Source organism: Corythoichthys intestinalis, chromosome 6, assembly GCF_030265065.1.
Source record: "Corythoichthys intestinalis isolate RoL2023-P3 chromosome 6, ASM3026506v1, whole genome shotgun sequence".
NCBI classification, from domain to species: Eukaryota; Metazoa; Chordata; class Actinopteri; order Syngnathiformes; family Syngnathidae; genus Corythoichthys; species Corythoichthys intestinalis.
The window spans coordinates 17,934,781-17,950,762 of NC_080400.1; the positions used below are offsets into that span (position 1 = coordinate 17,934,781).

General features: G+C 38.9%; 1 protein-coding gene across 2 annotated transcripts in view; it reads right to left on the reverse strand.

Moving 5' to 3' along the window:
- The window catches only part of LOC130917898 (calcium-binding protein 8), a 92,695-nt gene extending 77,743 nt beyond the window's left edge, over positions 1-14,952 (reverse strand). The window contains exon 1 of one of the 2 annotated variants that reach the window (XM_057839660.1): positions 14,821-14,952. Coding sequence is in view for 1 of the 2 variants with exons in the window: in XM_057839659.1 (XP_057695642.1) it covers positions 3,062-3,171 (110 nt within the window). In the remaining variant the exon portion in view is untranslated. Of the gene's footprint in view, positions 1-3,061; positions 3,322-14,820 lie in introns of those variants that run through there. The other variant, XM_057839659.1, reaches the window with a different exon arrangement.
- Positions 14,953-15,982: the final 1,030 nt, after the last annotated feature.

Consider the following 15,982-nt stretch of genomic DNA (forward strand, 5'->3'; position numbering starts at 1 on the left):
AATCATTCTCGATAATTTTTCCTGATAATATACATTTTGGCAATGCATTAAGAAAAAAATGAATAAAATTCGGACGAATATATACATTCAACATAAGTACTGTATTTGTTCATTATGACAATAAATCCTCAAGATGACATTTGCATTATTAACATTCTTTGTGTAAGAGGGATCCACGGACAGAAAGACTTGTGACTTTGTATATTGTGACTAAATAATGCCATCTAGCGTATTTGTTGAGCTTTCAGTAAATGATACTGTAGCCATGCCCAAATGCATGATGGGAAGTGGAACCATGACTGTGTGTAGTGCTACCAATTGTTATATCTTCTCTGCATTGGGAAGTAACTTAAGGAGTTAAGAAAAAGATCAATTGCTACCTTGCTTCCCCACATTGCTTCCCATGATATTTCTAATCGTATGGAGAGGGATTGTAAGGCTTTAGTCTTAAAAAAAGACTCCAAAGGCTGCCAAAATTCACTCTACTCATTTTATGCTGCCTTTTATCTCTCTATATAGGTAAAACGGCGCCATTACAGATAAGGCGCGACAATGCGTGAGTGGGTCGCACAACGCATGCATTAATTGCATTAAATATTTTAATGTGATACATTTTCAAGAAAATTAATTACCGCCGTTATCGGGGATAAATTTGATAACCCTACCTTAAGCTTAACCCTTTAAGGTCTGGGCCTATTTTGTCTGATTTTGCATGCCCTTGAAGTTGCCTTTATATTTCAAAGACAGAATTGTTTACGATGGCCTGGTTTGGTCCCTTTTTTTGTGACAACTTGAACTTCATGTCCAAACTGTTGTTTCCTTCACTGACCAATTATAAATCATAATTTTGGGCCCAAAAAGACCAAAAATTCCAAAATCGTTTTGTCAAAATTTTTAATATTGATGTCCAATTGACAACCAAACATGCGTAACGAACCGTTTTGAAACTTTGTAATATTTATTCAACATGTTAGGATGAACATTCAACCAAAAAAAATTAGAATAAATAGTCTTTTATTTGACAATTCAACATAAACAACAGGTATAGCCATTGGCGTTTTTTGCATTTATACATGCTCTAGTCAAAACAGGTTATATACAGCAGACCAAACAGTGAAGAACAGTGAAAAAATATACCATCTAACACAAAAAGTGTTTAGAGGCCATCTCTTTATGAGTTTAGGTATTGCGGCCCATCACCTGATGAAAACTATGTACACATAATCAAGCTTCTTGAACACACATTTATATACACAAATTGAGAAGACTGATTGTGGGGAAAAAATATATATATATAACATTGGGGAAAAAAGTATTTTCAAAAATATTTACAATAAACAAGTTAAATTTTTTTCAGGCATGCCACTCCGAAAAGCAGTTTCGTCCTGGAATTAGACACAGGGCTACATCACAGCCCACACTTCCATGGGGTGTCGGTCCTCTTTCCACCCTTCCATTTTCATTTCACTTTACTTTCATTGTCACTATAAATGTACATGAAACAAAAGTCAGTATTTATGAAAATAATAAAGTATAAAATAAAAATATATACAGCAATAAATAATAATGGAAATCTATATGTATGACAATAGAAAGAATACCGTAGCTGAATATGTGCTACATCCCTAATCTTCATATAGAAAGAAGACCACAAATTATACTTTGATCTGATATGCACATTTTATTATTACATACACAAACACGCACTTATATTGCATCAAAATTAACTTTGTCTTGCAATATCAAAAGAAACTTTTACAGCATTAAAAAAAAAAAAAAAAAAAAAAGCGAGTTGGCTTACCTCTGCTCGTCGATGGCGTCACCCACGTGTTCAAATCCGTCACTATCTTCACTCGAGGACTCTTCCGAAGAAGACGATGATGACGAATTTGGACCACCCTCTTCCTCAAGTTGATCAAAAAGCACAATTGCTTGCGCTAAATTTAGTTTTCCGTTCATCCTCAAAGTCACACAAAGTCGCTCGCTCGCTTGCTTGATTCAAACGGCCGTCGCTCCCCCCTCGCTGCTTCAGAACACTCCTGCCTCTCGTTCGGTGGAACCTCGCACGGCAGTTATATTGATAAAAAAAAAACAACGCATTTTGTGCTTCCACTGTGACTTCGAAAGGGTTCGTTTGATTTGTGTTTTTTTTTAATGGAGCTTCCGTTTTGAAAAAGGACAAGAAATGATGGAATTATAGACATAAACAAATGATCCATGCAGCGTTTTAATGTTTTTGAGAGGACAATAAAACTATAAAACTTAAATGACAATATCTCACGTTTTAGGTGGTCGATTGACTTCAAATAACAACGAGAGTAAAACGCAACTTCCGCACTTTAAAACGAGACCAACCAACGGCATGTGGGTGACGTAATTAAAACGCGAGGGTGCTTCAAAGACGACGTGCGCTGAGGACGCGCCGGCGCGTCCTTCGACTCTCAAGGGTTAAACTAAAAACTCTGGATGAGTGTAACATATTATGTCTGTACCGTTAAATACAATTAGAAAACGATTTAATTAAAATATATATATATATTAAAAAAGGTATGGCCGATATTTTTTGCCGATTCCGATACTTTGAAAATGACGTGATCGGACCCGATCAATCGGCATCATCTCTACTACACACATTTTGAAATGACTAAAATATGAGTATATAAGTACATATAATAAGTATTTTCATCCAAAAGACTATGTCTAAGACAGAAATCAAAAGAGCTGCCAAAAACAACACTGGTTTTGAATGATATGATGTCATGTCATGTTGGTAAATTTATCTTGAGTTGATGGGAATACAATTAAGAATCGAATCGGAATCAGCCAGAAAACTCACAATTCGATTTTGTCCTCATACAGTTCAGCTCTATTATACACAGAATCAATATTACGATCCCCCCCCAGTTTAGGATATACCTGAGTAATATACCATATACCACCCGTTGACCCTCCTAAGGACAAACACTGCAGCAAGTGAGCAAAATGACGCCGTTCCCCAGCAAAGCCACCGGTCCGACTCCAACACTGTTCGCGACCCGTTACCAGACGACGCGGTTCTTACCCACAAGGCACCCTTTGCAAATGGACAGGATGCCCCGCCGCGCCGGCATCCCTCGGGTACCCCGAAGGGTCGCCGTTAGCCTGAACCGCTTCCCCTTCTCCCTCCTCCATCAGAACTAAAAGCTGCGGCCGCACAGCCTCATCGCTGTGACGAAGCGTCCGCCCGCCGCACGGCTTTGAATATTTGAGCGAGGAAGGAAGCAGCAGGTAGCGAACGCCGCCTCCTCTTCATCCTCTCTGCCTCCCTCTTCATCTTTAAAGCCACCCCCTCCCACCCTGCCGACATTCCTCCAGAAGCGACAAGCGTTCTTCGCAAGCGCAACCAGACACACTCCAGACAAAGACGCATACATTTAAGATAGAAACAAGGAAGCGCAAGTTGTCAAAACGCAAAAGAGGAGCTACAGAGACGCATTTGAGAATGAAACAGACATACGTGAAGATAGAGGGACAAAGTAGAAAAGGAGATGAGGTGGAGAGACATTTCAAGGTGACGAGACGATGGAAAGTAGAGCGACTGATGACAGAGGGAAGACTGAAATGCTTGAAAGAAGGCAATTGAGATGAGCAGACACACTCAAAAGTGACCAGATCAGGTGGAGAAAAACAAGGAGAGGAGGTAGCAGGTCATTCCAGATAGAGAGCGAAGGTTAAATTGAGGTCATTGGTAAATGACTGGTTGTGAAAAAACAACAAGAAAACCAGTAAATTTACGACAAATATTGGCAGCTGTGATTGCCAGAATATTACTCTTTTAACAAATGAGATAACTGCAAAAAATGGTATAGCGCTTCAGTAAACGTAAATTTTATGCTAGATTTTTGTATATTTTTTTTCTTTTAACTGAAACTTATGGTAGAAAAATAACGATTTTGTAACTGTTTTGCACTATATAAAATGGTTTGAAAAACTTCACTTTAGAGTAAATTCTGGTTAGCTGTGATTACCAGAGTCATACTGTTGAAAAAAATGGAAAGATTAAAATGCTGGTTAAACTGAATAGTCCTTCAATAAATGTAAATTTTATTGTATAGACAAGTTTCTGAGGTACTTCCACTTTACTTCCTTATGTCTGCCAGGAACTTCCGCTTTAGAATTTTTCCATCCAAAACCAGTGTTGTCAGTAACGCATTACTGTAATCTGATTACCGTAATTTTCCCGAATATAACACGCACTTTTTTTCACCAAAATCAACTTGTAAAATCATGGTGCGTATTATACACGGGTACAGTGATGGAGACAGAAATATATGGCAAAAAACACAGACGAGACTGAAAAAGCAGTTTCTGTTCTTGCACTCCTCTTTTAAAAGAAACTGCTGTATTTTAAGTCAAAACAACTGTTGTATTTGATAGAACCAAATGTCTATATGATTCCATAGCAGATTCATGGCGCATGAAGCCCCCGAACTATTTTTAATTTGTCCGTTTTACCCTGAAAACCCCCGTTTACGGACGTCGCGCAACCGTTTTTGTTTCAACCTAGCCATAAAAAGAAGGTAAGTAACTAGAGATGCCGATCGATCGGGTCCGATCACGTCATTTTCAAAGTATCGGAATCAGCAAAAAAATATCGGCCATGCCTTTTTTAAATATATATATATATATATATTTTTTTTTTTTTATTAAATTGTTTTCTAATTGTATTTAACGTTACAGACATAATATGTTACACTCATCCAGAGTCTTTAGTTTAGGCTTAAGGTAGGGTTATCAAATTTATCCCGATAACGGCGGTAATTAATTAAAAAAAAAATGTATCACGTTAATAAATTTAACGTAATTAATGCATGCGCTGCACGACCCACTCACGCACTGGCGCGCTCAATCTGTAATGGCGCCGTTTTACCTATATAGAGAGATAAAAGGCAGTGTAAAATGAGTAGAGTGAATTTTAGCAGCTTTTGGAGCCTTTTTTTTAATTGGCTAGAGCCTTACAATCCCTCTCCCTACGATTAGAAATATCATGGGAAGCAATGTGGGCAAGCAAGGTAGCAATTGATCTTTTTTTAACACCTTATGTTAGGCTTGTTCCGATCATGTTTTTTTTCTCCCGATCCGATCCCGATCGATTTAATTTGAGTATCTGCTGATCCCGATATTTCCCGATCCGATTGCTTTTTTTTGCTCCCGATTCAATTCCAATCATTCCCAATAATTTTTCCCGATCATATACATTTTGGCAATGCATTAAGAAAAAAATGAATAAAACTCAGACAAATATATACATTCAACATACAGTACATAAGTACTCTATTTGTTTATTATGACAATAAATCCTCAAGATGGCATTTACATTATTAACATTCTTTCTGTGAGCGGGATCCACGGATAGAAAGACTTGTAATTCTTAAAGGACAGATGTGACTTTGTATATTGTGACTAAATATTGCCATCTAGTGGATTTATATGAGCTTTCAGTAAATGATAATTCAGGCATTTAACTTCTGCCCAAATGCATGATGGGAAGTGCACCCATGACTGTGCGTAGTGCTACCAATTGGTATATCTTCTCTGCGTTGGCTAACTAACATATGATAAAGAAACAAAGAGTAATTGCTACCTTGCTTCCCCACATTGCTTCCCATGATATTTCAACTCGCAGAGAGAGGGGTTGTAAGGCTATTGCCAATTAAAAAATTTTCCAAAGGCTGCCAAAATTCAACCTTCTCATCAGACGCGCCCTTTTATCTTTCCACACGGGTGGAACAACACCATTACAGACTGAGCGTGCCAATGCGAGAGAAGGTCGTGCAGCGCATGCATTAATTGCGTTAAATATTTTAACGTGATACATTTTCGAAAAAAAAATACTTGCCGCTGCCATAGGGATAAATTTGATAACCCTACTTTAAGCCTAAACTAAAGACTCTGGATGAGTGTAAAAAATTTGATAACCCTACCTTAAGCCTAAACTACAGACTCTGGAAGAGTAACATATTATATTTGTAATGTTATATACAATTAAAAAACGATGTATACAGATATATATTTTATAAATCTATTTAAAAAAGGCATGTCCGATATTTTTTTGCCAATTCCGATATTTTGAAAACGATGTGATCAGACCCCCCCCCAATCGATCGGGACATCTCTACCTTATGTTATTTCCCAACGCAGAGAAGATATATCCATTGGTAGCACTACGCACAGTCATGGTTCCACTTCCCATCATGCATTTGGGCATGCCTACAGTATCATTTACTGAAAGCTCAACAAATAAACTAGATGGCAATATTTAGTCACAGTATACAAAGTCACAAGTCTTTCTATCCGTGGATCCCTCTCACAGAAAGAATGTTACTAATGTAAATGCCATCTTGAGGATTTATTGTCATAATAAACAAATACGGTACTTATGTACTGTATGTTGAATGTATTTATTCGTCTGAGTTTTATTCATTTTTTTCTTAATGCATTGCCAAAATGTATATGATCGGGAAAAATTATCGGGAATGACTGGAATTGAATCGGGAGCAAACAAAACCAATCGGATCGGGAAATATCGGGATCGGCAGATACTCAAACTAAAACGATCAGGATCGGATCGGGAGCAAAAAAAACATGATCGGAACAACCCTACAAGTAACTATATTTATTATTCAAAATGTCTGTCATTTTTAGCTTAGAATCATTAATTGATGTCTAATACTTAGTTTAAAAAAAGAAAACTTTAAAAAAAATATTGACACGCATATTTTAAACTTTTAAACAAATGACGTCACAATGAAAAATTTGGCGTCTGTAAAAAAGTCACGGATATCTGCCTCATAACTATCGCTTAATTGTATTTTTTTTTTGTTACTGTCGCATTTTCCCCGATAAGTAAGATGATAAATAATCGATCCAAACAAAGGAAATTTGAAACATAACGTTTAAAAGGGTAACTACATGAAAAAGAAAATGACAACCACTCCTTGTTGTCTGCGATTTCTGCATCGCGACCCTTGTTATATCACCATGTTTCACCCATAAAATCCTCCAAAAATTTGGCTGTGGCCATTCACAGCTGTCTCTTGACACTCGGTGATACATGCTACATGGAGTTTTTGGATCAAAACAAGGTAGGTACGCGATAATATCTCATTAAAATCGTGGCGTCTTTAATCCTGCTCTCGCGTGCTCTCGCCTCCAGTTAGGGTTTTGTTGTTTAAAAATTCTTTTTTTTTTTTAAATGCTCACCTGTTCAAATTTTTTTCTTCCCCCAGAAAACTGAGATTTTAAGCTTTCCAATGATGTATCACACATGCATATCGGACAATTTTGAAATTTGGCCAAATTGGGGGTCTCAGAGCGGAACTTCAAGTCACCTGAGTGTTTTCCGCCATATATAGGGTGACCATATTTTGATTTCCAAAAAAGAGGACACTCAGCTCGGCCTCTAGATACTTGAATTTTACTCGAAGTTCACTCAAAGATGCCTATATCACTTTAATATATTTAAAGTGTGCCCCCTCACGCTGGATGGAAAAATGCATTTTGGGAAAAAAAAAATAATAATAATGACTAATATATATATATATACACACATATATGTATGGATATATAAAATGCAGACCCATGGAAATGTAGTCCAGTCAAAGAACATACACACAGTAGGCTATGTGCCAACTAAACATTTTATAAATTACTATACCCACAATTGTCCTTGACAAATTGTTATTCCCATTCAATTGATATTCTCATTCAATGTTCTAGATTGCACACATACAATAACCGAAAAAACTGACAAACTATTCAACCTGCATGTTTTCAAACATAGCAGTTCAAAACTACATTTCCCATAATGCCTAGCGTGGTTTAGCTTACTGATCGTTAGCTGAGGCAAAAATCAAACTTTGCTATAAAAATTTATAATCATCGGCAGCGCAACGATGCGACACCAAACGGGATTTTACAGTCAAAGCTCCGACAGAAGTCGACAGTTGCCATTATATACGTATTTATCGTAAAAAACTTAACAACTGGGCAGGCGTTGTGGCCAAATCGTCAACCCAGTAGATCGCGGTAATGCCTCATGATAGGGGTAAACTGCCAACAAAAACAAGAAGAACTACTCCTTCTCTCCCTTCTAGTAGGAGCTATGTCAACTGCTGCCGAGGGATTCTCTTCAAATTGGTCCTGTGAAAAATCATAAAAACCGGACATTTTTATGGACGACGAGGATACTACGTGAAAGTAGGACATGTCCGGACGTTTGGTCACCCTAGCCATATTCAGTGCCTTGCAAAAGTATTCGGCCCCCTTGAGCCTTGCAACCTTTCGCCCCATTTCAGGCTTCAAACATAAAGATATAAAATTTTAATTTTTTGTCAAGAATCAACAACAAGTGGGACACAATCGTGAAGTGGAACAAAATTTATTGGATACTTTAAACTTTTTTAACAAATAAAAAACTGAAAAGTGGGGCGTGCAATATTATTCGGCCCCCTTGCGTTAATACTTTGTAGCGCCACCTTTTGCTCCAATTAAAGCTGCAAGTCGCTTGGGGTATGTTTCTATCAGTTTTGCACATCGAGAGACTGACATTCTTGCCCATTCTTCCTTGCAAAACAGCTCGAGCTCAGTGAGGTTGGATGGAGAGTGTTTGTGAACAGCAGTCTTCAGCTCTTTCCACAGATTCTCGATTGGATTCAGGTCTGGACTTTGACTTGGCCATTCTAACACCTGGATACGTTTATTTTTGAATCATTCCATTGTAGATTTGGCTTTATGTTTTGGATCATTGTCCTGTTGGAAGATAAATCTCCGTCCCAGTCTCAGGTCTTGTGCAGATACCAACAGGTTTTCTTCCAGAATGTTCCTGTATTTGGCTGCATCCATCTTCCTGTCAATTTTAACCATCTTCCCTGTCCCTGCTGAAGAAAAGCAGGCCCAAACCATGATGCTGCCACCACCATGTTTGACAGTGGGGATGGTGTGTTCAGGGTGATGAGCTGTGTTGCTTTTACGCCAAACATATCGTTTTGCATTGTGGCCAAAAAGTTCAATTTTGGTTTCATCTGACCAGAGCACCTTCTTCCACATGTTTGGTGTGTCTCCCAGGTGGCTTGTGGCAAACTTTAAACGAGACTTTTTATGGATATCTTTGAGAAATGGCTTTCTTCTTGCCACTCTTCCATAAAGGCCAGATTTGTGCAGTGTACGACTGATTGTTGTCCTATGGACAGACTCTCCCACCTCAGCTGTAGAGCTCTGCAGTTCATCCACAGTGATCATGGGCCTCTTGGCTGCATCTCTGATCAGTTTTCTCCTCGTTTGAGAAGAAAGTTTGGAAGGACGGCCGGGTCTTGGTAGATTTGCAGTGGTCTGATGCTCCTATTTCAATATGATGGCTTGCACAGTGCTCCATGAGATGTTTAAAGCTTGGGAAATCTTTTTGTATCCAAATCCGGTTTTAAACTTCTCCACAACAGTATCTCGGACCTGCCTGGTGTGTTCCTTGGTTTTCATAATGCTCTCTGCACTTTAAACAGAACCCTGAGACTATCACAGAGCAGGTGCGTTTATACGGAGACTTGATTACACACAGGTGGATTCTATTTATCATCATCGGTCACTTAGGACAAAATTGGATCATTCAGAGATCCTCACTGTACTTCTGGAGTGAGTTTGCTGCACTGAAAGTAAAGGGGCCGAACATACAATACAATACATACATACATACAATAGAACATAAGGCACAATGGTGCCAGCAATGGAAGACAGAGGAAGCTACGGCGTCAGTGAAGGGTCAAAATGCACACTTTGCCTTGATCTCCCAATTAATCGAAAACTCGCTCATGCCATCTGGTGGCGCATTTTCATTACTAGCCTACATGTATATAAAGACCGATTTTTTGTTGTATTGACAAGGCCATGTTGTGTTGAAGAAAACGTATGCAGCAACCCGTTGCCGACCATTACGGTACATGACGTCACCATTTTGTTTCGGTAATACTTCACTCTGATTTGTCGAATGATTTCGTCTGTGTTATTAAATTTTGCTTTTTTCACTCTTCATTAAGCACATAATTTAGTTTCTTGAACTCATTTGAATCAACGTTTATTGCAACTCGTCAACTCGGACCATAACAAACGTAAAACAACACAGACTTCTTGTGTCCGTCAACTATATCTGTCCCTCGGGAAACCTAACCCAAATAACAATAGTTCCTCTTGTTACAGTAGCGATGCGCTCGTTCCGATTTCCGACTTCGGTCCTCACTTTTATTTTACCATATCAATCCATGGAAGAAACATTTATTCATCATGATGAAATCATCAAGTTATACAGCAGCCTTTAAAAGAAAAGTCACATCTGTTTTGTTTTCTCCTGGATTTTGGTAAATTGAAGAAGTTGTCAGATCATATTGTTACCGTGCATATTGTCCGTTTACGGTAATGTTTTGAACTACCAATGTGCTATGCTTGTGCTGTGTTTCACCAGTCAGTAAAATGACATTTCTGTATCTGTACACGAGCTCTGTTTTCTTGTAATGTTCTATTTATTGGTGCTAAAATTAGGGTGCGCGTTATACACGGGTACAATAATTTTCTCCAGATTTTACAAGTAAATTTGGGGTGCGCGTTATACACGGGTGCGCTTTATATTCGGGAAATTACGGTACTTTCTTTCAGTAAAGAGCAATCTAACGCGTTCATTTTTCCAAGCCAGTAATCCGATTAACACTAGAACTACCTAGTGTGGATAGTTGATACTAATCACTTTTGAAACCAGAGAAGGATCATCTGACCCTAATCAGTATATCTTTTGTGAGCACTATGGTCCTCATTAGCCATTCCCATTCGCACGTGCAAAACCACAGGGTTGGATTGCTTTAATTAGCATTTTGAGTGTTTGAAGGGCAGGGCTGCCTTGGCTTTGTCGGACAATGGATCGCTCAGGCAGGCAATCGGGCGGACAACCTTTTTACATATTCCAAAAGCTGCAGTTTGCCTACAGTACAAGGGACGGTGTAATAAAAAAAAACATTTTTTATGGGTGACAAATAACACTTCGCCCTTTTCCTGGGGCTAGGTGTTGGAGTGTTGTTGCCGAAGCAGTTTTTCCTTCTGCGCCTTCTTTGGCCTTACATGAGAGTGAGCCAATTCCTTTCCAAGACCCACCAAGAAGTCCACCCGTCTCACTAAGGGGCCGTTTACATGGTGACTCTCCGAGAATACGAAAAATTTCAAATTTGCATCTGCGTCTCCATTCGAACAATGTCGCAATTTCGCATCAAAACGATGTAGTATTCATGCCAGGTCCTAGGGGGCAGTGCAGATTTACAGGGCGACAGATAATGATGCACTTTGACCCCACCAAGCTCCCTCAGCCCGGAAAAAAATATGCCCGCCCACTGGAAGCAATGGCATTTTTCTTTTGTTCAAAAAGGCACAAAAATGGATACATTCAACATATTTAATTTAAAAATATTATTAAAACAGTAAATTAAAGCCGACATTACGCCATATTTGCTGTTTTTGATGTTTAGTAGCACCGCTGCGCACGCCAAATGTGACGTGTACGAGTGCTGGCGTTATCTTGCGCCGTGGGAGCCTTTGATATGCATGCCGAGGTAGCCCTCCGCAATCCCCCGTAATCGAATTCTTCCACTTTGGAGGCAGGATTCAGAATTTTTCGTCTTCGTCGACACCATATGCACGCGAGGCCACTACGCAACACAGTCATTGCGTCTTCGCGTAGCAGAGTCGCCATGTAAACTGCTACTTATATTCAAGATGCTAATTGCTCAAAAAGACTGTCGACCGCTAAAAACTCAACATCCAATTCAACAAGGAAGCACTTGGAATTACAGCACAACACAACAAAACTCAAAGCCTACAGGTAACGAGACAACCAGCACTTCTACAGTTTGTAACCAGCCTATATTTACATTTTATAGTTTGTTATCATAGGCAGAGTTTTACTTTTGTGGGACTGGGGGCAAAACATGTTGTCGAATCAGAAACAAAAGTCAAAAGTTTGGGCACACTTCATCATTTTTGCGTTTTATATATTTTCACTAATATTGTAAATTCTCACTGAAGACATCAAAACTATGAATGAACATCTGGCATGGAAAAAAGTAAAAAAACTGAAAACAGGTTTTATATTCTACATTCTTCAAAGTATCCACCTTTGAGGTGTCTCCAAACTTTTGGCCAATACTGTATGTACAGTGGGAGAACGTGCACAATTAGTGGTTGACTAAATACTTATTTGCCCCACTGTACATGCTATTTCGGTCATTTGGGGGGGACACTGCCCCGTCTGCCTCCCCTCAATCTCCGCGTATGCGTTAATCATCAAAGGATGAAAAAAATCTCGAAAAGTACACATTGCACAGCATCAGAACGGGTATATAAACCGTGATATATATTTTAGTACTCCTTGATACCGAGGATGTCATTTTAGAGTGGTACCGGTGCAAGGCAAGCTCAGAGTCCTTCAGTAGCTCGGTCGTCACCACACTTGACAGTAGGGGTGTAACAAAATATTGAAATGGTGATATATCGTGATACTTTGTATCCTAAAAGGTTATCAATGTTCACCTGCCAAGAATCGAGATATTGTTTAAAAAAAAAAAAAAAAAAAAAAAAAAAAAAAAAAAAAGGAACCAACAAGTTGCTATCAAAATCTTCAACTATAATAGTGTCTCAGTTAACTCTATGGCTGCCATTGATGGCGCCCGACGCCCAATCCATTTAGCCTGGGAGGGTTGAACGAACGTTCATTCATTCCAAACCAGAGATTTCACAGACACTCTTTCTGATTTTCAGGCCATTTACAAGTCAATTTCTGTTCATTTTAGTGCATTTAAAGGTCACTTCCTGTTGCATTTGAGTCACTGCCAATTCATTTGTGGGATTCCTGGGCCACTTCCTGTTCCGTAAATCAAAATCAACAAGAAGTGACTCATAAAATGCCCCGAAATCAACAGGAAGTGACTCAAAAATCAATAAACTAATGATCTAAAATGCCCCGAAATTACCTCGTTGCCTAGCATTGGCAGCCACTGATGGCCATAGACGTTCAATCCGTTTGAAGTGGGAGGGATGGCAGCGAATGAACGAATGTTCATTCGCTGCCACCCTCCCAGTTCAAATGGATTGGATGTCTACTAGTGGTAAACTCATTCAAATTCACAACAGAAGCTTCTTTTTCTGTTTATTAGTCGTTTCGTAAAATAGGTTGATTTCGTGACAAATATATCGGTAATCGTTGTATCGCCATATCGTGAGATCAACGCTATCGTAAGCTTTGTATCGCAAATCGTATCGTGAGGTACCAAGAGGTTCCCACTCCTACTTGACAGTTTGGGTTCGCATCCCGGTTGCATTTTCCTTTTTTAAAAAAAAATCTATTGTCATATTTATAGTTTGTGAAAAACTACACCAATTCTTACATGTATTTTATGGTTTTCCCATAAGCGGATTTTATAGAGGCGTCAGAGGGGGCCAGGCCCCCCTGGTGTCCGAAAAGTGTCATTGCATGTAAATGACTTTCCTAAATATATATATAAAAGTTGAAAAGCAATAAAACTGCAACAAAAATGAATGAAATGAACAAAAAAATATATTTTTATAATAGGTCAAAATTATTTTTCGAGCACCTTAGACGGTCATTTGCTTTGCATATAATTTGAAAAAAAATGTTTTTGAAAAAAAATATTTTCAAAAAGGATTTTTTTTCTTTGACCGAAAATATTTTTTTGGATTGAAGCAACTTTTTGGGGGGATTGAATGATTTAGACACAAATGTCCTAATCATAATATGGCCCAAACACAAAAAGGATTGCTTCATTCAAAGAAAACTTTTTCAGTGAAAACTTAAGTGTTCAAATGCAAATTTTTCAATCTCAGATATTTTTTCGCATTCAAAAACTTTTTCTATGATTGAAATGTTTCTTTTTTTTTTTATTGAAGTGATTTTCTTTTTTAAAATCTATATTTTTTTGAAGCAACTTATTTTTTAATTGAACAATATAGACACAAATGTCCTAGCCAAAATGTGGCCCAAAAACACATCAACATTACTTCAATCCAAAAAGTTGCTTTAATCAAAAAAACACTTGACTTCAATAAAAGAAAAAAAAAAAAAAAAAAAAAATCAAAGAACAATAGCGTTCACATGCATTTTTTTGGGGGGGAGGGGGGGAGTTTCAAATTTATTTTTGCATTCAAACAGATTGAGTTTCAAATTTATTTTTGCATTCAAACACATTTTTTTGATTGAATAATAAAGACACAAATCTATCTCTATATGGCTCCGCCCACGGGATACAATTATTGACTGGGGTAACTACATTGGCACGACACCAGCAGGCGTACCATATTCAATGGATGACAATCTTGCCGAAAAGTATTGCCTAAGCAGCCTGATTTAGAATTCCCTTTAAGAATGATGGGAAACAAAAAAACACTCATTGTCAACTTATGATTATAAATATTTTTGTAAGTTCATTTTATTGCTGACACTACGTTTCGGGGTCATCAACATGTTGTGCCCACCCCAGCCCCAAAAGTCAAACTCCACCTATGGGTTTTCCCGTCTTTATTAATGGTAAATTATCGGCAATCATTGCTGTAATTTTTATTGTAAATGTACTTTTTTTGTGGAGTGGAGAGAACGGTAGCAGAGTGGGAAAAGCCGCACAGCCAGCCTATTTGGGTAGGAGTTCCAGTACAAAACAGCCCTCACCACACGCATCAATCAAGCTCACGTAGGTGTGTGTCAATCACCCAACAGGTGCGACAACCGATCGGACGACTCACCCCCTCGTGCGTGTATGGTTGTGGTTCTATGCTGTGGTCCCTCCTAAAATCCTGTCGTCAACAAAAAAACATTCCCAAGGCGACAAGTGGCGGGATGCTCTTCCTTCATCCTCCTCCTCATCGTTCTCCTGCAGCGGGAAAAAGACTGAGATGAAGATGAGGGTGAGGAGGATGAGGGAGACGGACGAAAGAAGCGCGCGCGCGCGAGGGGAACGATTGGCTGTTGGCGGTGACGTCGCCACCCGGTCGCTGATTTGCCTGAACGACAGACTTTTTACTGTTGTTGCACGTGTGCGGCGGGGATTTACCGCCAAATGTGTTTCCACCCCCCAAACACACAGTACCAGACCCGGCTGCGGTAAGAAATTACAGAGGGGGCATTAAATTTTTTTTAGGGGGGCACTCTTCTTCAACATGAATTTAGCCTGAACAGTGGCGTTATTACCCGTACATTACTACATCAGTGCACTGAAATATTTTCTGTCACTGAAGTCACAAGTGGTAGTTCATCGTAAAATCTAGACTATAAGACAAACGAAAACATGCCTGTCAGCCCGAGGCCGTTGGCAATCTTACAAATAGTGACGTATGCCCTTACAAATTGGTGACTCATCTTAAAACGCTGTATATACAGTGGGGCAAATAAGTATTTAGTCACCCACTAATTGTGCAAGTTCACCCACTTGAAAATATTAAAGATGCCAGTAATTGTCAACATGGGTAAACCTCAACCATGAGAGACAGAATGTGGGAAAAAAACAAAAAACTGAAAATCACATTGTTTGATTTTTAAAGAACTTATTTGCAAAGCATGGTGGAAAAGAAGTACTTCGTCAATACTAAAAGTTCATCTCAATACTTTGCTATGTACCCTTTGTTGTCAATAACGGAGGCCAAACGTTTTCTGTAACTCTTCACAAGTTTTTCACACACTGTTGCTGGTATTTTGGCCCATTCCTCCATGCAGTTTTCCTCTAGAGCAGTGATGTTTTGGGGCTGTCGTTGGGCAACACGGACTTTCAACTCCCTCCACAGATTTTCTATGGAGTTGAGATCTGGAGACTGGCTAGCCCACTCCAGGACCTTGAAATGCTTCTTACGAAGCCACTCCTTTGTTGCCCTGGCTGTGTGTTTGGGATCATTGTCATGCTGAAAGACCCAG